The sequence below is a fragment of the Gasterosteus aculeatus genome, chromosome 16 (assembly GCF_964276395.1).
Source record: "Gasterosteus aculeatus chromosome 16, fGasAcu3.hap1.1, whole genome shotgun sequence".
Lineage (NCBI taxonomy): Eukaryota > Metazoa > Chordata > Actinopteri > Perciformes > Gasterosteidae > Gasterosteus > Gasterosteus aculeatus.
In genome coordinates this window covers 13,208,520-13,228,335 of record NC_135704.1, presented here as the reverse complement: position 1 = coordinate 13,228,335, position 19,816 = coordinate 13,208,520, and the positions used below count along the sequence as shown (strand labels likewise).

General features: G+C 42.9%; 1 protein-coding gene across 2 annotated transcripts in view; it reads right to left on the bottom strand.

The window, feature by feature from the left end:
- The window catches only part of erbb4b (erb-b2 receptor tyrosine kinase 4b), a 217,420-nt gene that overhangs the window by 75,079 nt on the left and 122,525 nt on the right, over positions 1–19,816 (bottom strand). For both annotated transcript variants that reach the window (XM_040201513.2, XM_078091335.1), the window contains exons 3-4: positions 17,107–17,293; positions 1,243–1,374 (exon numbers count right to left, since the gene is read on the bottom strand). In XM_040201513.2, coding sequence (XP_040057447.2) covers positions 1,243–1,374; positions 17,107–17,293 — 319 coding nt within the window. The remainder of the gene's footprint in view (positions 1–1,242; positions 1,375–17,106; positions 17,294–19,816) is intronic.

Below are 19,816 nucleotides of genomic sequence, written 5' to 3'. Positions count from 1 at the left end.
TTTACTAAAACAAATCTTTTCATGATTTGAAGCATTTATTAACACATCATCCTGGCTCCGTTGGGCCATTAAAGTGACGCCGCGGTGCTTTGTTCTGGTAAGCAGAATGACAGAATTGGGTCAACGGGTGGTTTAGTATGACGATGTTTCGCTGCATTGTCCATGGAGCAGGTTAAGCGGGTTTCCTTTGGACCGTTTCCCTTGTCACAACTTGACAGCCAATGCTGCCTCATGAAAGGCGTATAAAAACTCAACAACTGAAAGTTTAAAGCGTTCAAGTTTTGTTTACTCCAAATGAGTCATCAAATTCTGTTCACCCGGTACCAAAAATCGGAGGGAAATGCGCAAGGTCGGATGAAAGTCATATTTGCTTAAGGCAGAGCTGGTTGAAGCTGAAAAAAAGTTTAATATAGAAGATAAAAAAAACGTCTGTTCAAGTGAAAACAAAAGTTTTCTGTAGCCTGCTGCTCATCCCTATTTGAAGCTCACATCTTAACACTACTTGTTGGTATTTATCTCTTGGTGGTCAAGTTGTGTTGTAGGAAATGAATAAATACGTTTGTAATAAACGCTGCAAGCTCTTTTTTTTGCTTTGCATAAAATATATTGCAAAAAAAACAAATATCCTTGATGACTATTGAATATGAAAGTCTATATAATATAGTGTATAGCTGAATAAGTTAGTGCTATTAAAAGCATTCAGTGATTTTGTACAGTTTGTGAACTATTAGAACCATCTGGATGAGGGGCAACTTCCATCCATCCATCCATCCATCCATTGTCAAACCGCTTATCCTGCACACAGGGTCGCGGGGGGGCTGGAGTCCATCCCAGCCAACTTCGGGCGATAGACAGGGCACACCCTGGATTGGTCGCCAGCCAATCGCAGGGCCACACAGAGACAGACAACCATTCACACTCACATTCACACATCTACGGGCAATTTAAAGTCCCCAATTGACCTGATCCCCAGCGCATGTCTTTGGACTGTGGGAGGAAGCCGGAGAACCCGGAGAGAACCCACGCAGACACGGGGAGAACATGCAGACTCCACACAGAAAGGCCACTGGGTGGAATCGAACCCAGGACCTTCTTGCTGTGAGGCGACAGTGCTAACCACCGCGCCACCGTGCCGCCCTGAGGGGCAACTTAAATGCGCTAAACAAAACCCTCCTTTAAATAAAGGCCGAAGTTCACTCAAGTCTTTATGTTTTTCTCACTTGTATTGGTTGGGTTACTCACATGTGACGCTGCTGTTTGTGGGCACCACCAGAGGATGCATCCGGGGGTTTTTGACAATATCTTGCCAATGGATTGTGTCCGCATGACACAGGAACTTGTTCTGGTCCACATATAGACCTCCGTTCAGGATCTCTGAGGAGAAGAGAGAGGTCACACGCTCAATGTATGTAAACACAGGGCTTCTGGGTACCTAACGGTTTCATCTCTATTGGATGCAACTAAAACACAACATAAGAACAAGAGAAAGGTTAAAAAAAAAATAAAAAAAAAACATAGTGGAAAATTCGCAAGGTCCTATGGTTAACATTTTAAACAACATCAATGCACTTCAGCTCAAGGACACATTTTATGAATTGGCCACAGACTTAATCATTAATTGGGGAAAACATTTAAATTTCCGCTATTACAAACCCTGTTAGCGATGTCATTATTACCTTCAATGGACAAAGAGGCTTTTTTGATTGCTTTGAGGAGGAAGAACGTTAACGATTATTTTTTGAGCTTTTAGGGGTGCGAGTCGATGTCTGTTTGTTAATGAAAAACATTAGTCGGACGACGGTTGTTAGCCATTATTACTCACCACTCATTTTCTTTCTCTCAATCCAAGACAGGATCAATTATGTCTCGCTAACATCATAATGCTGAATCCAACCGGGTTTTTAAACCCTGTAGGGGACAGCAGCCCCTTTTGTATAATTCATCAAAGATTTTGGTAAGTCGTCACTCCATCAAAATATGTATCATCCATTCAATGGTTGTCATCGAGTTATTTTCAAAGTATTGATACACGTTGTCACATCTGCACACAGACACACGCTTACAGACAGTCAGGGTGGTTCCGATAGTTATTTTTGCGGGAGTTCAGAAGATGTTTAACCCTGACTTTTATGTCAGAACGATCGGTGGAAAAAAGATAGAAGGACAAATAAAGATGGAAGAAAGCCGCAGAGAGATGGATGGCGGGGAGGAAAGACAAAGTGAGGCCCAGTAGCAGATTTGCATTAGTTACAGAGCTTGTGTGCTCTCTCCTCACAAACAGATTACTGACATAGGGCTGAAACCGATGAGACACATAATCGTACACGAGGCGCCCCGCAAGCACCTCGCTGAAACAGCCAAATACAACATTGCCCTACAAAAGCCCGATTAAATTATGCTCCTTGGATAATAGTTGGTGGCATTACCCACAAAAGCCCCACACCCAAACTGCGCTCTCTTTCTGCACGTGCAGTGGGAGTGATGGAGATAAATGAGTCCTGTGTTCAACATAGGAGGGGCATCACTCGGCTAGGAAGAGGCCACGTCTCAGATGTTCTTGCACAATAAGGTGCTTCTGGCAAAGTCGGCAGTGGACAAGCCAACAAACAAAGCAAAGCGGTTGTAACGACAAACAAGGGACATCTTGAGACTGTTCAAGTAAGATACAAGTACATGGGCATTCAACTTCATACCGGGTGGCATGATGAAATTGGAACCAAAATAAATCAAATTTAGGTTTTAACATATCCAAGAAATCTCAAATAACATACAGTAGTCCTTAAAAATATAAGGCACATGTGTTATGAATCATTAGCTTTAGAAATGAATGAATGCAGGAAATATGTCATCATGTCGATATCATTTTGGCCGCACTCATCATCGTGGTACGCGCTGTTTTGCATTAATCTGATCTGGAATTGCAAACAAAAGGGTTGAGTTTAAGTAACAAGCAAATGGAAACAAGATGCTTGTGTGTGTGGTAAACAAGTGAGACAAGATGTTTTCACTAATTCCAGCTGGACTCGAGCGGCTTTCACACTCCCAAACACACACAAAAACAAAAAAACAAAAAACTCTGCTCAACACTTTCACAAGAGACCCTCGGCACCATCCAGAGGGCTCCACCATATTGGAATGACTCCAGCACACATGGTGTATTTGGACATGCAACGCTCGACACACTAATCTGCACCATGCCATGACCAAGATCAATTCGCTGTCCAGGAATTAAGTATTTCCCACATTGTTCGTAACCAATATATTGATAACTAACAAACAGATATTATATTATAGTTACCAAAATGTGCCACTTTTTTTTTTCATTAGCAGTGAATGCTTGGCTTGCAAATGTGCGTGCAGTTGGTGACTATGGGGGGAAAAAAACTTCTTTTGTTGATTATTTAGTGGGTAGAGAAAATTGCTTAATTAGTTTGTTCTTCTAGCTACAGCTTCTCCAAACTACCCCCAACCGTTTCGCAGACAAGTGTCTCTGAATGAGTGCACGGCTTCAAAAGGAACTGCGGTCTTCAACATCAGGGCCGCGTGACTGATGGAGGGAAATAATATGAAATTCACAGAGGTGGAACAAATGTATGCAGGCAATTATTTTGATGGTAATCGCCGTTTGTCATTTTTTTTAACTTCCCTATTGCTGTGTGGGTACGAGTTTGATTAAGACTGGGAGGCAAAGAGCAAACCAATGATCAGAAATAAATCCTTAGTAATGACTCTGCGAGAGAAAATTAATAAACGTTGTGTGGATTGTTAAACAAAGAAATATCTTGGAAAAGTAGTATAAAGAATGGTTGACTTGCTCCAGTGTTGGAGGACTGCATTATCGGATATCCTCACCTGTGTTCATTTGCATACTGGAGAAGATCCCTGTTCTGAACTACCGCTATTACACTCAGGAAATTGCATTCACTCGTTATCTAAACTTCAGTCCCTCTGAGGGAGGTAAATAAACATAAACATGACAGTAACAGATGAGAAATTGTAGTAGACAAACGTGTTTTCAATCAGAGAAACGGAGGTGTTTCTCCTCATTCCCCCCCCTTAGCAACGGGACAGGGGATTTTACACTGGGTCTCCACTGTTATGTCTCATTGAGTCAGAGAGCTTCCAATAGGTTTCTGCTATTAGCACAGTGCAAGAGAGGAGAAAAACTCTGAGGAAATGAGGATGCATTCTGGGTCAAAGGGGCTAAATGCTATAGGGTGCAGATCCGTAGTGTATTACAGCCTTCCACTGCTGCTGCATTCCCCGGCAGCAGAGGAGGGAGGAAGATGTTGCTAGGATGCACTCAAACTCTAAAAAAAATAGTTTGGCACAAACGTACAGTCCACACACAGAGAGAAGCATGCTGAAAACGTATTCACAAATGCACATGTTAGGCTGAGGGCTGGAAGTATTAAGGCCGTTCATCTGTCGGCTTGTAACCACAAGGTCACTATTTTGAATCCCTCCAACATACGGGGGGGAATTCCTGAATTGATTGATTGAGTATTGCAGTGATTATTTCAGTGGCAAATCAGTAAAGCAGCAAAATCATCATCACTAGGTCATGGAATATCTCTACCAGTCCATAACAAAGCCTGTGCCAAAAAAATGATCCAGTTTAAGAAGAATAGAACAATAAAGGAATAAATTACAGAATAATTAAATACGGTAAAGAATTAAAGACTGTACATGCAGATTGGACAAATAAAGAATACATTACTTGGAGAGATGGATGATGAGAATAAATTACATCTATCTTATCAGCTATCAATCAGTGTATCCGTCATGATAGATGATGGCTACTGTAAAAATAATAAGAAAGGAAGAGAATATAAGGGTCCATCTTTTATCTCCATCTTTTTGCAAACGGTTTGCAAAGGTTGAATGGAAGATGCATGAATTAGTGAATGAATGAATGAGATGCATGAATTAGTGAATACAAGTATTTGATGAACCCAATCCAGAGGTTGCAGCATCTTCAGCAAAAAAAGAAATAAAATTAAATAGATAAACAAGCGACAATAAGCTTCAGGAGAAGACCTTTTCTTTGGCCTGGATTGATTCCCATGCCACATAGCACTGCGTCAATCAATGTTCTCTAAGTTGCTCGGTTGCCGACAGGAGATGTCTGGAAAGAAAATCTTTGCCTTTGCTCTACAAATAGGTGATCTCCACACCCATCCATCATCATGCTGCTCCTACACACTTCCATTCTTGCCCTCCACTTGCCACTGCTTCCAAGAAAAAAATGAAAACAGATACACCCAGACTACTCACAGAAAGATACACTCAAGCATACAATAATCCGCGTGCATTTGTATATGGAAGAGAAAGAACGTCACAATATTTGTTCTGAGATTTCATGCATTTTGTTTAAGTCATACACTGAGCATACGTTCACCAAATGGTTTTGAGTAGTCTGACTGAACACACACGTTTATTGTTTTTTTTATCTTATCGCCATGACAAAGAGTTCTTTGTCAAAATGCATTAAATGATCTCATATGAAAACAAAGGTTGTGATGTTCCACATGGCTCAGTGCTGGGACCACTAGTCCAAGAGGTTTTATGTCTTTAGCTACTAAAAGTTTTTTTATTCAATCAGGATAAAAATGAAATATTAATTATACTGACTGAAAGTAAAGAACAAGGCTCATGTCATCATTGTCACCAAATGGGAACAGGATTGACAGTTGTGATGCTCTCTTATGTGTTCTACCTCTCCATATAAAGGAAAATGATAAAACGTCCCATTCTGTCGTATTAACCAATGCATTTTTTTGTCTCGCAGAATGCCTCACAAACTTCCTGTCTTTTTGAAGGTCATCTAAGGTGATAACTCCCACACATTTTAATACTGTTATCGCAGTCCCAAAACGAAATGGTGGCAACCATTCAAATGTGATTGGAGTCTTGTGTGTTTAACTATTTACCTGAAAAGAACAACTGCATTAATTTGACTACATAAAAGCTCCTCGTGAGAGGTTCACTAGAGACATGGCAGAGTTGGGATTACACTGTCTCTGAATACACGGCGGTCAAGATAAAAGATGGAGCTGGGAAGAACACAGCCATGAGTAATTTCTTTGAGTACGATCAGAATTCACAGTATGTGTCTGCCTTTGTGGCTGCATATGCATTTAGGGACCCATGGGTCCCCACATTGGATGCACATTTAATTTTAACATGGTGACTGACCTTCGTGGCTGAGTGGCCACAGCAGCATTCGCCATCACGTGACATTCACACTGTGCCACGTTTGGAGTAATAAAAAACCTCATTCAATGCAAAAAACATTCAAGATGTTATTTCATGGAATTTTTTGTTTAAATTTTTTTGCTAACTGCTAGTAAAATTGTTTCGATGGAAAACACGTTGACAGATATCTTCTGAAGGCAACTTCAAATGAGTCAAATTCTGAAAAAGAAATGTCACCGGAAGATGTATCTTCTCTCTTGATATAAAAACTAAAGCAATTCCTTCTATGAGGTATATGATCCCGGCTGATTTCTGATACAAAATAAGTACATTTCAATCGAAATAACAACTAAAAGCATTTAATAGAAAATAAGTTGTTCACTAATCTTTAAAATAAATACACTGTTCAAATTCTAGGAGTGACATGTCCTTTTTATCCATTGTGTTTCTCAGAAGAAATCTTTATCCTTAGTCCTTGTCCTTATCATGGGGGCACCAAACATACTCCTTTCAACCACCTAGATAATTGCATTCACAGGATCCTGATTAAATTTGGCCCCATCCCTCATGCGATTGTTTCCTAGGAGTCTTCATGAGAAGGGATATGGGATTATGGAATTATAACCATGCAGGGCGAAGCATCCGCTTTAAAATGAGATGAGGAAAGACAGGATTGTTGTGGTTATTCAACCTCAACAGTGATAAAGCCTGGGTAATCTGAGCATAATGGGTAGCACAGAAGGGGGGGAGAAAAATATATTACAAAAAAAATAAGCCAAATCTTAATGCATAGAAAAAAAAACATGAAAACAATTAAAGACCGACACAAAAAAGACACGAATGATGTACAAAGGGAAAAACCAGTGAGTGATAAAAAAGGACCTTGAATTGCTCCTGCTGAGGGGCCACTTAGCTCATCAAGGCTGGTGTGTGATCAGCCTGCCAGCTGAATTAAAATGAGCCATACTCTCAGGAACGGGCAAAACTAGAACGGTGTGAAAGAAGGAGAATGAATGATGGAAGGACTGAGAGGAAAGAGAGCATATCGTACTGCAGGCATACCAAGTATGCTGCTTTTACCTAAGAGGAAGCTGGCTTTAGTCAGTGTATTATTTGCTAAGGCAACAACACGTCACGGAGGCCCTGTTTTGTCCTGGCGTACTGGGAGACGTTCAGTAATACACTACGGGCCGCGGCTCCGTCTTTGTTCTCGTAGGCGGTGTGAATCAGCAAAGGTGGGAAGGTCAACGCAGCAGAATACAAAGATGATTTGAATTGACATTACAAAACATTTATAAATCATCCACGTCCACCAAAGCACATAATTGACCAAATTGTTCTTTTAACTGGCTTGTGATCAGTAGTTTAGTCACCAAAGTGTTTTCGGGTTCAGTCAGCGAGCGGTGATTTCAGACAAGGCTCGCAGTGCTACGTGTTATGAGTCACTAAAACTGCAGCTGGTGGGGGAGGGGGGGGGGGGGGTGCCGTGCCAGACCCAGGAAGAGGCATCGCAAATCTCTGACCAGTGTAACTAAAGATGCAAAAATTGAGTCTCTTTTAACTCTCTCTGAAGACCTTTGACAAGGTCCCATTGCCCCCCACCAATGGTAGTTGTGGGAGGGGGGCGGGGGGTTATTATTTCTCTTTCAAAAGGGGCTTGTTGAAACCAAAGTCACATAAACTAATTTGTATGAATCCTAAAATGTATTACTTAGACAGGATGGTTCTTTAAATACATAACATGCTTCAGGGTGCAGGAACAAAGTAGTGTACTGCTACAATTTAAATGCCGTATTCATGCTGACACATGGAATTGCCACTTTGTGAACGGCTGTGTACGTGTGTGTGTGTGTGTGTGTGTGTGTGTGTGTGTGTGTGTGTGTGTGTGTGTGTGTGTGTGTGTGTGTGTGTGTGTAGGGGGGGCGGCGGTGTGGCGATTAGCACTGTCGCCTCACAGCAAAGGAGGTCGGGTGGACTCCCCGTGTCTGCGTGGGTTCTCCTCGGGTACTCCGGCTTCCTCCCACAGTCCAAAGACATGCCCAGAGGGGGGAAAGGGGGGGGGGTGTGACCAGGTGACTGTCGACTCGTATAACGTCAGGCGACATTACATTTTTTGGAATGCAAACGTGGAGCAGATGCTTTCGGATCACATCCACCTCCGTTATGTGCGATAATATGTACCTCCCAGCGTGATTGCTGTAATAAAAGACTATGATAAAAAAAATTCAAAAACATGCTATTATCAAAGAGGCAACACCTGCTAGATGTGGTGGAAACACAAAGCCACAAATTGATGGAAGCCAAATCCTTTTTGCACTACAACAAATAAATGTACCCTGGGAAGGTGGGAAAGATTTAAAGCTGTGTTTGGTGAAGTCATGCCGGTTGTTGCATGTAGTAACACCAACCCGTAGCTCCGGGGACATTAGATGAACCGAAAAGTCCTTTTCATGTCCCATCACCCATCGCTGCCCCCACCAATAGCTGCTCTACTTACCCGAGGCTTCGTCCTAAGAGGTAAAAAATAAGCATATTAATTATTAAGCTGCCAGGGGAGAAAGGGGAGGAGTTGCTGCGTCTGAGGATAATCTGTGTGTTTATGTGTGTGTTAGCGCCGAGACAAGGTTATACATTTTTTGGGAGCACGGCTCATTTTAAACACAAGGGTGTATAAAAACTCAGCGTTTTTGCTGCTCGGGGACGCCATAACACAGAGCGCTGGAATACGTGCTGGTGTGTTGGACCTCCTGCTTGCAAGCAATAGTTAGAGCTAGATATCTGCGGAGAGATGCTCATGTAATCTTTTTGTCTTCTAAATAAATGTTAACTTTTTGACTTTAATTGATCAACGTGTGGCGATCCTTCTCATCAACCAACTCGGGGGGATCGGAGATCCCGACAAGGGAAACAATCCATCCATCCATTGTCAAACCGCTTATCCTGCACACAGGGTCGCGGGGGGGCTGGAGTCCATCCCAGCCAACTTCGGGCGATAGACAGGGTACACCCTGGACTGGTCGCCAGCCAATCGCAGGGCTACACAGAGACATACAACCATTCACACTCACATTCACACACCTACGGGCAATTTAAAGTCCCCAATTAACCTGATCCCCAGAGCATGTCTTTGGACTGTGGGAGGAAGCCGGAGAACCCGGAGAGAACCCACGCAGACACGGGGAGAACATGCAGACTCCACACAGAAAGGCCACTGGGTGGAATCGAACCCAGGATCTTCTTGCTGTGAGGCAACGGTGCTAACCACCACGCCACCGTGCCGCCCTCAAGGGAAACAATCCTCAATTTAAATTACCTGGAAATCTCAGGCTGTTATCAAACCTTTTGAATATGTAGTGCTAGCATATAGAATATGGTGAAATATTGAGATGAACCATTATGCAAGACCCAAAGTCTAAAGTTTTTATGAAACATTAAGTCCTATGGAAAATGGAAGGCAAAAGTGTGTTTGTCTACATTACATTTCCACAGGTAGTCAGGCATTCAGGTTTCTAAACTAAGTTGATGGAAAGTGACATTTTCCTCAGTGGCTTTTGAGACCCACTGAGCCGCCAGTCAACTCGTACTTCTTTGCTTTTCAACCCACTTTGCTCCACTTGTGAGACCAGCACTGACCGCCTCCGACATCAAAGACCCGTCTGGTCCGGCCTTCAGAATCAAAGTAAGAACTGCTTGTCAAGTCTTCTCAGGCATGCGCCCACATGGAAAAGTCTCAATGACAGCTGAACACTGTACAAATATTGTGATTGTCATGTTTAATTATTGTCAATGGGTGTAGACAATAACTGAACATGACAATTTGTTTGGAATCCGCGATAATATATTGCAGATTTTTTTTAAATCAGAATAATACACTAAATGTTGTGTAATGACCGTTTATCCACTTTTTCTCTAAATCGTTCTGCAGTTTTCATACAATGGAATAGTTAAATAATAGTTATAGAATAAATAATTTAAGTAGTTTAGAGAAGAGGACTACTGGTGCTAAGGCTGAGCTGTACAGCATCTAAAATCAGACAAAAATGGGTTACCACGTACACCACATCATCGCTATTTAAATTGGTCACATGACGCCTATTTACTGGGTAGGGGAGATTGCTCATGCTAAAACAATAGGGGCAAAAGTCATCTTTCGACGGCGGAGTCAGTGGAACGCTGTAATAGCACTGCAAAAACCCCAGAGAAGGTCAGTGCACCAGGGACCATTGTTTGCTTCATTTCATCATTCTTTTTCTCAGACATTTACAAGACTTCAACTGTGGCCTTTAGATATTATCCTTCCTGATTTGTTGGCAGGTGTCCATTAATTCATATAATTTACAGGCACCTATTATGCAGGTGTTTATTTTCTTTTCTGAATAATTAAACGCGTTAAACTCCTAGTAAGGACATGGAGAGTGCGGTTTAGAGCTGTGCTCTTTTTGTGCTTTCATGACTTTATATTTTCCTTTTTAATTTTAAACTCGTGTTTGGGTTGACATAAAAAATGAATGAGAAAAGAGAAAGCGAAGAATGGACGAAAATCAAAGTAAAGCCCCAAAAATACCTCCTGTTCAGAAGTTGTTTGCGGCTGCTTGATCTGCCTTTTCTTTTTTAATTCTGTACCCTGTGACGAAACAACACGATGGAACTCAACGAACAGCCTTCTATTGCTCTCCGAGTTAGCTTCACATCTACATCATGGCAGATTTTAGCCTGATCTAAGCCATAGCCTGGGGGGGGATGGAAATGTTGGAGGAAAAGAGAGGACTGTGTTTTGATTATTAATCTGCATTAAAATTCCTTCCACGCTAGTTTAACTTTTAATGAGGTGAAAGTCGACTCTGGCTCCCAGTGGGCCGCTGAGGTTCACTTTGGAAGGCAAATGGGTAATATAAGGTAGAGTCATGTTTAGGCAAGACTGGATTTTTTTCTAGCTGACAAAAGGTGAGGCGGAGGCGGAGAATGGACTGGACACTATTCCTAAGCAGCGAGTATCGTTAAGGGTCCTTATAGATTTGCTTCTAATGCATTAATGAGCTTAAACAACCAGTTCTCAGTCCCAATGCAGCAATTACCGCTAGTTAATCAGAGGCTCCTCGACGTCGGACACCTTTGCACCACCATTCCACACCGGCTGGATAACTAAAACAACAAAGGACTTCTGGTTAACAGACCACTGTTTTGTAGTCAACTAAATTAATAATGAAATGTTGTACGTTGGCGTTTAGTTACGTGAATTTTTAGTGTGTCTTAGAAACATTAGGGAGTTAAGTTAATGTCAACCTTGTTCTTTTCATAAAAAGAAAAAAAGAGGTTCATAATTATATGCTTTCTGTAAAAATGGAAGCTTATTTTGAAAAGACACTACGCTTTCAAGAGAGGTGTATTGATATTGTGTTTGTGACACTTCTAGATAGAAACACTGCTGTATTCACACTCTATTATGATTGCATGCGTAAAAACTAAGACTTAATCAGTCCCCAGAACAGGAAAAAGGTCTTTATTCCGGGGTTTCAAACATTCAAAGACGTTTGTCTCCTGCGCAATTGAATTGTGTCAAATGTAACATTTAATCAAACTTCACAATAAATATATAAAAATAAAAAGGGTGTTTTGGAATCCGAAAGATGAACATTTTGAGAAGACATTTTATTTGGCAAAGATCTATTTGTAATTATTATTTCAACTTCCTCATAGCAGGTTATGCTGTTTTTGTCCATTTATATTTAATGAAGGCCAGATATTCTCTGGATGTAGGATCTCAAACCTTGCACCATCAAAGATAATCATGAATAACAAAAGAACAAAAAAGGAGCGCTGGCCCCTGAGGCAACGCTGTGAGCAACACATGGATGTACCCTGTGGCTAAAGTAATTCAGTCAACTGTCCAGGTTTCATTTTACGTCTAAAAAGAAAAAGTCAAATATGAAAAAGTATGGAAGGAAGGATTGTAAGAGATAAGAGTGAGAAATTATGGAGGAGATGATTCCTGAACTATGACCTTGGAAATTCAGCGCATTGATGGGCAGAGAGTTCGGAAGTCGGATAGAAATTCCTGGAATAATGTAGTTGCATCAAGCATTTTCAGCTCTGTGAAGCTAAACAATAAAACACCTGAAAAAATAAACTTTGTTAACAATTTCAGGCCCGTTGTTCCCCTGGCATGAAACACAACCACTTGCTCTCACTAGTCTCACTATCTCTGCCACACAGTGGAGTTACAGAGCAATCAATTAGCACAAACCACCGCTGAAGGCCCGTTCCAGACTCCAAATTAACGTGTGCCTCTTCACGATCCACATTAGTGGCACAAATGTGACAATATGAATGTCGTCCTTCAAAAAGAAAGTCCCTCTCGCCCCCCCCTTCCTGGTGTGGTGAAATATTGAGTGTGACATGGGAGTAATTGCATCGGAAGTAATCAATTAGGCGCACAATTGAAGGAGACCCGAGGTCTGTGGGCTGCCAGGACTGAGACTCAACTAAATTCCAGTGACGTGCACTGAAAATAATCCCGCCTGCCTCCCGAGGCAGCAGTGCTACTTCCTCCCCTCGAAGTTAGACGGTGAGCGGAAGTCTCGGGGAGAACAGAAAAAGGGAAGCAATCGTATGCCCCCCCCCCCCCCCCCCACTCTCAGTGGCTCCTTGTCTGGGGCAAACACTCGTCCGAAATCGTCCCTCTTACCTAACCCGATCTCACCTCATCCTCTCTCTGCCTCCCCTGAGCACCAAACAGGACGCGTCCAGCAGACGACGCGAAGCATTCCCTAAGAATTCCTCAGCAAAGCAATTGCAGCGGCCTTTGGAGAAAACCGGAGGGCGGTATTCGAGCGGCGGTTGCGCAGAAAATGGCACCGGCATCACATCGCTTGAGATTGTGTGAGAGGCATCAATGTGACAAATCAAGACAGCCAACCAAAGTATGATGAGGGACAGAGAGCCAAGGAAAGAGGGATAAAGAGATGGAAGAAAGACAGAAAACGGGGTAGATGAAGAGAGAGCAGATGGGCCATGAAGGAGTTGATAACGCCTTGGCGTAAAACACAGGCTTGTGTACATGCATGCAACGAGCGAGGATCATTCAGCAGATGGGGCCTCAGATTGGATGCTTCATTTTGGACAGACGCGGTGCAGGCGTAGGGTGGTTAGAAAAATGAACCAACAACACAAAACAAATCTGAAAAAAAGATACTGGATGAAATGAGGGAAAGAGGGGGAGGGGGAGCGGAGGGGGAGTAAATGTGTTAAATCAGAAAGCTCATCTGTGTTGTGCTCCTTATTGAGACTGTTATTATTTTGCCAGGGAAGCAGGCTGTAATTACCATGTGAAAGCACAGAAGCTGCCCGGGGTTCATGAATCCAACGCGGAAGTGCTAAAAATGTTAGCAGGACGGAAGACACTGCGCCGGCGCGCATCAAATACTTTTTGAGACTTTGAGAATGTCAGGAGGTGGCTCCGTTAACCTTTTACTTACTCAGCTAGGAGAAAAAGTCAAAAGTACTCGCTTAAAGCTCCTCTGTGCTGCAGTCGTACAAACACTCTCCGGAACATTGCAGTGATTGGTTTTTTGTCTGCAGGTGAGAAGGGAGTCCTCACAATGTGTCCTGCTTCTGTAAAGTAATATCAATTAGCAACGCAAATAAACTTTCCACATGGAGGCGGAGAGTCTTTCACTGGTTCTTATTCACGCCGATACACCGCTGTGAACACCCACACACACGCTATCCATCAACTTCTCCCTAGCTTGACTGTGCTTTATATTTCATATTCATGAGGATAACTCTGCTAAGCTTGATTGAAAGGTGCATCGGAGGGAGTCCTATCCCTGCTAGGCCGACCTTATTCCACTCCATCCTGCCGTCCCCGCAAATCCTGAGAGTCCATTCACAGCTCGCCGAGAGTGCACCCGCAAAATCAATAAGTGCATTGCTACAATATACTGGCGACAAATTGATTTCATCCTGAGGCAATTTCAAAACCAGAGTACAAATGCGGGTGGGTTTCGGCACTAAAGGGTTCTTTACTGGCCCTTACCTCGAATAGACCCTCATGTAGTTAATACGTTTTATCCTCTTATATATGTTCCTTATGGATTATATCGATCATCTTGCACTTCTAAAGCTGCTGGCAGTGCCACGGGCGCCCAACGTCACAGCAACACCGAAGGCCGTGTGATGAAGTAGAAGTAGTAGCCAACTTCAGACTCGCTAAAGCACTTGGAGGAAGGAATGAGTTTTGACGTACTGCAGTGAATATATATGATCGGCTCAGGCCTATATTTTCTTACTCAACAGTACGCTGTAGAGGGGTGACAAGTGAAACAGAGCAAACTAGGAACCATGTGCCTTTCCACCCCCCCAGTAAGACCATGGTCAACTGTCAGAGCCATCGTTGAAGAATGCAGTGCTATGATAGACTCTGCAATGTATTTGCTACGAGGAGATACGTTGTCAATTAAGGTAGTTAAGTTAAGTGGTTAAGGGACCTCATCTAAAATGCGGTAGAATATACCAGATAAAAAACAAAACAAGAGGTGGCCAAAAAGATAAAGCACAATCCTGCCACAATTAATAAGCAGCTGAAAGGCGGTGCTACACTTCACAGTTCATAGTTACAGTAAGCAGTCTTTGCTCCACTCAGGTATTACATACAACGGGACCACGGCCGTGGTTACTAGAACCAAGGGGAGCACTGATCTTTTCATCAACATTAAATGTTACTCTACTATTAAAAATGAGAAGTGCCGGGGCGGCACTCATTCAGGGTTATGAACGCTTCAGACTGTGGCTGTAGTGCATAACTTCATGTCTCAAGGCCATGGACAGCACATCAAACTGCAGCTTTTCACAGAGTTCGGCCCCGGCTCCCTCAGCGGTGGTTTCAACTTGGCACCACAATGAAGAGGACCGGCTTGGCAAAAGACTGCTGGTAGTGCCGGACAAATGCAATTCCGTAAGTGTGGCGCAACGTGCGAGAAATGATACAAGATGGAGGATTACACACAGTCACATGTGGTGTTTCTGTGCATGCCGTCATGGAAGACTGTGGAGCTTCCTTTGTCTCTGAGGGATCACCAGGAAGGAACAGTTGAATTCAATTATTTAGAAAGAGGGGTTGGAAGCAGCAGGTACACAAGATCCTTGCGAGGCTTCGACCTCACTAATCCAAATAAATATCAGAACCAAAAATGAATTGTACTTTCAATACAGAGAGAACCTTTAAATTATAGAGTACATTAATAACATTATCGTCATTTTTCCTCTGTGTCTTTCATACCTGTAATCATGGGAACACATTTATGGCTTGTGTGCAATAATTTCAATAAAAGCATTGGGTTGAAACAAGCTTCAGTGCCACCAGTCTGCACCGATTGCACTGCGAGCTTATCCCCATAGAGAAAAAGCATAACAAATTATGTCTAAGCACATTTTACTGACATCACTCATCTACGACGACATGCACAGCAATTTGGTGGCTTTGGTAGCTCCAAAATAAATCATTCAAATCTAATTTTGAACGCTATCCTTTGTGTTAAAGATAATGAGTGAATTTTAGCGTTGCTCTGAAGGGCAAACGAGAATTGAAGATAACATCATTGTCTGCATTACAAGAATGACCAGAACTCATTGATAAGACTTCAACTAAATGTAATTCAGCCAGATGTGATCGTCTCTCCAGCCTCCGTCACGCCATTTGTTTGGTGAAATAAGTGAATAATGCTGCTGGTCTTGCGTTGTACACATCGTGGCCTGGCCTCTGCGTGCCCCACTTAGCCCTGTATTGGAGAAAGCTTGACATCCTTTTCACAAGTCAAAAGCTTTACTGACCGTGAGGTCAGGGCGACTGAAGGAAAACCTTGCAGCACAAGGATCCGTTGTTCAGAAAGAGGCAGTGCCACCCACACAATGTTTTCCTACTTAGCGCGCTATTTATCAGCAATCGCATTCGCAGCCCTCTCCCACTTCTGAGGCTCGGGTCGATTGCCGAGTGGGTTGTAAATCACACGAGAAACAGTGTCTGTAAGCAGGAGCGACGTGGGAAAATAATAAAAGAGATAACGTCTTTTCGCAACATCCAGAGTCAGCGTTATGTCCTTTAGTGTGAGAGGATTCATTGTGATAACAGCACCAGGCGGATACTCGGGAGGCGTGCAAGAGGAAGACTGTCTGCGCATTTACATCTTGTGTGCAACTAAACCATTTTTCACAATGATACAATAAACATTTACCAGCTCATTGGTAGATTAATGTTAAACAATATGAATAAATTGTTACTTGTCAGCCTAGTTTCAGAAGCAGCGGGTAAATAACCTTCTGCTGTTGACGAAGAATTGAATCTAAAAAGGAGATCTTTCCGCTTTTTAACATTTTGGAATCATTAGTTCAAAGACATCAATTTGAAGCAAGGTAATGAAGTGAATGAAGAGAATAATGACGTTTTAGGTATGTCTCAGTGAAGCATTCAAAGCAAGAATTAGCTTTCAAAATATCCCTCTCTGGTATTCACATTTCATTATGTTAACACGGCCGTGTGAATTGCCTCCATTTGTTAACACTGTTTCTGACTCAACCGTGATTAATAAAATAACACTGAACACAGGGTTTGGAGCAGATTTCTTTGCGTCACTGTAAATGTAAAGCCTATAAAAAAAAGCAAAATCCCAGTAAGTATCTAACAGTCATCAGACAGCAAGAGTTCCTAACCCTAACACTTTTTTATATCTGTCCGAGAAGTGCCAGTAGATGATGAATGAAAGGGTAAAGATGCACACAACTTCCACAAAGTGTGGAAATGAACAACGTTCAAACGTTAAAAAAAATATATACATATATCAAAACGTACCTATTTTACTCACAAAACCACACAGCAGAGACAACTTGTGAATAACCAGAAGGAAACGCACTCACCTGTAAGGTTTTTCAGGCCGAGCTGGCGAAGGCCGGAGTTTCCATCGCGTCTGTAGTTGAGGAAGATTGCGAGGGAGTAGCGGTCCTCGTAGAGCTTGTTTCCTCGGATGATTCTCAAGTTCTCCAAAGGGAGGTAGTCGAACTGGTTGAGTGCCACTAACACGTAGCCTGTCACTTCACGGATAGACTGTGGACAAAAGGTACAACGGGAGGTGTTAGAGTGTATTTTGCCCGCACATAATATTGATGCATTAATAAAAACAGTTAAATTCATTAGAATTAGAACAAATCTCATTCCAAATATTGGAAACACATACAAAATATAAATGTATGTTTATATAAACCAATATATATGTTTGAATGCAAAGAGCAGCATAGACAGGTGCCAGGCGTACATCAGATCATTGATAACACACATCTTCAAGGTCACTTTTCCAAGTTTCGATCGTGGCAGCGAGTTGAGTTTGAGCATCTGAGTGAGGCGAACCAGCCATGGGGTTTATGACCTTAATGCAAAACGCCCATGTCCAGAGCTCGGCCTGGGGTGACTGAGCCACAAGGACAGCCATTGCTTTACACTTTAAATGTCATTTACGCCGGGGTATATAACGACTGTCAAGACTTTGGCGCCGAGCCACCCGGCTGGAGCTGCTGATGCATGAATCAAAGTGACTGCCCGTGTCCTCTTTCGCCCAATCCGCCATCATGGTGGCTGTCATTGGCAGACAGGCGGTCAGGGAAGTCTTTCCGCGGCGGCCCCCGCCGATGCCGATAGTCAACAAGTCTCTGTGTGAAGTGCTGTTGCAGCTGAGCTGAAATAAGTCCTAAGGAGGGCCCTGGCAGCGCGGCCGTGGCGGCTGACAGCTGTCAGAGAGCATGGCCATCAGCCAACCGTACGTGAGCCGCAGTCACAGCCTCGTCATCATTACCCTGCCGAGTACCATTAATAGCAACAGACGGGTCGTGGTCTGGAGAGTCTTTGTGTGTCAACCTGAAAGAGTGATTTTATATTCATATGTTAGTTTGTGTATGAGCATGTTTTTGCTTTCGAAGAGTTGATCAAGGATACTCTGTCTATCAATGGATGCATGTGTACAATATGTTGAACCCTTTTTAAAGTGAGCATATGTTGTACCATCAGCGTCGACAATTAACGTTTCTCTAACCGTGAGACGCGGACCGCCTCGATGACTGTTGAAAAGTATTTTCAACCCTGCTACTCAACTACAATGTCTCCAAGTCTGATAGCCCGGGGACATAAGCTTTCGCTATCCTCCATACAAATGAAGCAGGTCTTTATCTTGCTATTAAAAGCTGAAGGGTTGCACAAGGTAGTAAGAGGTATAAACTCCGGGAGACGAATATGAGCATCTAAGGTAGCTGATTATTATTTCAGGGCACACGCTTCATGTGTGCTTTTTTTCAACTTCTGTTTCTCAGCCTGTTTATTACCCCGCTCGCAAGGTTGCCAGTTTGTTATTTTCAAGCTACCGAATCAATACTTTCCAAAGCGCAGCCTTGCAGAGGGAAATAAAAGGAGGGAGAAAGAAGATGGCAGGTACACACGCTTTTCTCCCCACAGACTGTTTGTTCAATAATAACCCGCATGAAAAAAGGGAAACGATTTGTAGTGATTACAGCCCCTTGCTGAGCTAATGGCCAAACCTGCTCAGCGTGCTCGCTTTCATTAAACACAGATCAACAAAACAAGACCAGCAACAACACAGGTGCAGGCCAAGTGCACGCTGTGTCCACTTTGGGAACTTAGGCACTTGGAGAACAGACCCATAAGGAAAAAATAAGGTTAAAACATGATATTCAAAAATAAGTTAATAATACACAAGCTGCAATATTATGTGACGCTGTGGCAAGGCGGAGTTTGGTACAGGTGCAGCAGTAATAGCATATTTCCTTTTTAAATGTGTGTGTGTGTGTGTGTGCGCTTGCACTAACTCTATTCCTGTTTGAATAACCTCTTATATTTAGTTACAGTGCAATTAGAGCGACACATCACCTGCTCAAGATAACAACATGACATCTTTTTTGTCCTAGATTTCGCTTGGCAAAAATACTTTCTCAACTTTGTTGATAGGGGTGAAACGAGCGCATGTGACATGAAGCCTGCCTCATCTTACTGCTCACGTCGCCACTTCTTCTTTGTGAATTTCTTAGTTAATGTCAACATGGTCATCTCTTTTGGCAGAATAGGCACTGATTTAAACAGCGAGGTGCATGCCGTTGATCTTCCGCAATCCCTTTGATATCTCTTTTTTAAAACCAATATTGTACATGTCGACTTAACTGTGTTGCAATCCCCAAATCACCAAACCGGGCATCCCACATACACACAGCCTACATGTCTGCCAGCTGATCGATGTCCCAGACTCCCGATAGTAGTGAGAGAAGGAGAGAGATTCACTAGATTAACGGGGATTTCTCCCTCCTCCCTCCCCTCCAAGCCAGGGCATTTGTGAGCGGAAGTGTGGCAGCGGAACAAACCCCTCACTTCAGTTACCGAGACGTGTGCGGTTTTGAAATTGAGTCCTTCAATCCCCAACTTCTAAAAATGGGGAGGGGGGAGAGGGGGGGGTGAAGGGAGGTTTTGGAGGCAGAGATAGAGAAGAGAGACGGCAAAAAAGATTGAATAAGGAAAGGGGGAGAGAGAGAGGGTGGATACTGCGGGAGGGAGGAGCTCAGTCAAGTTGATCGG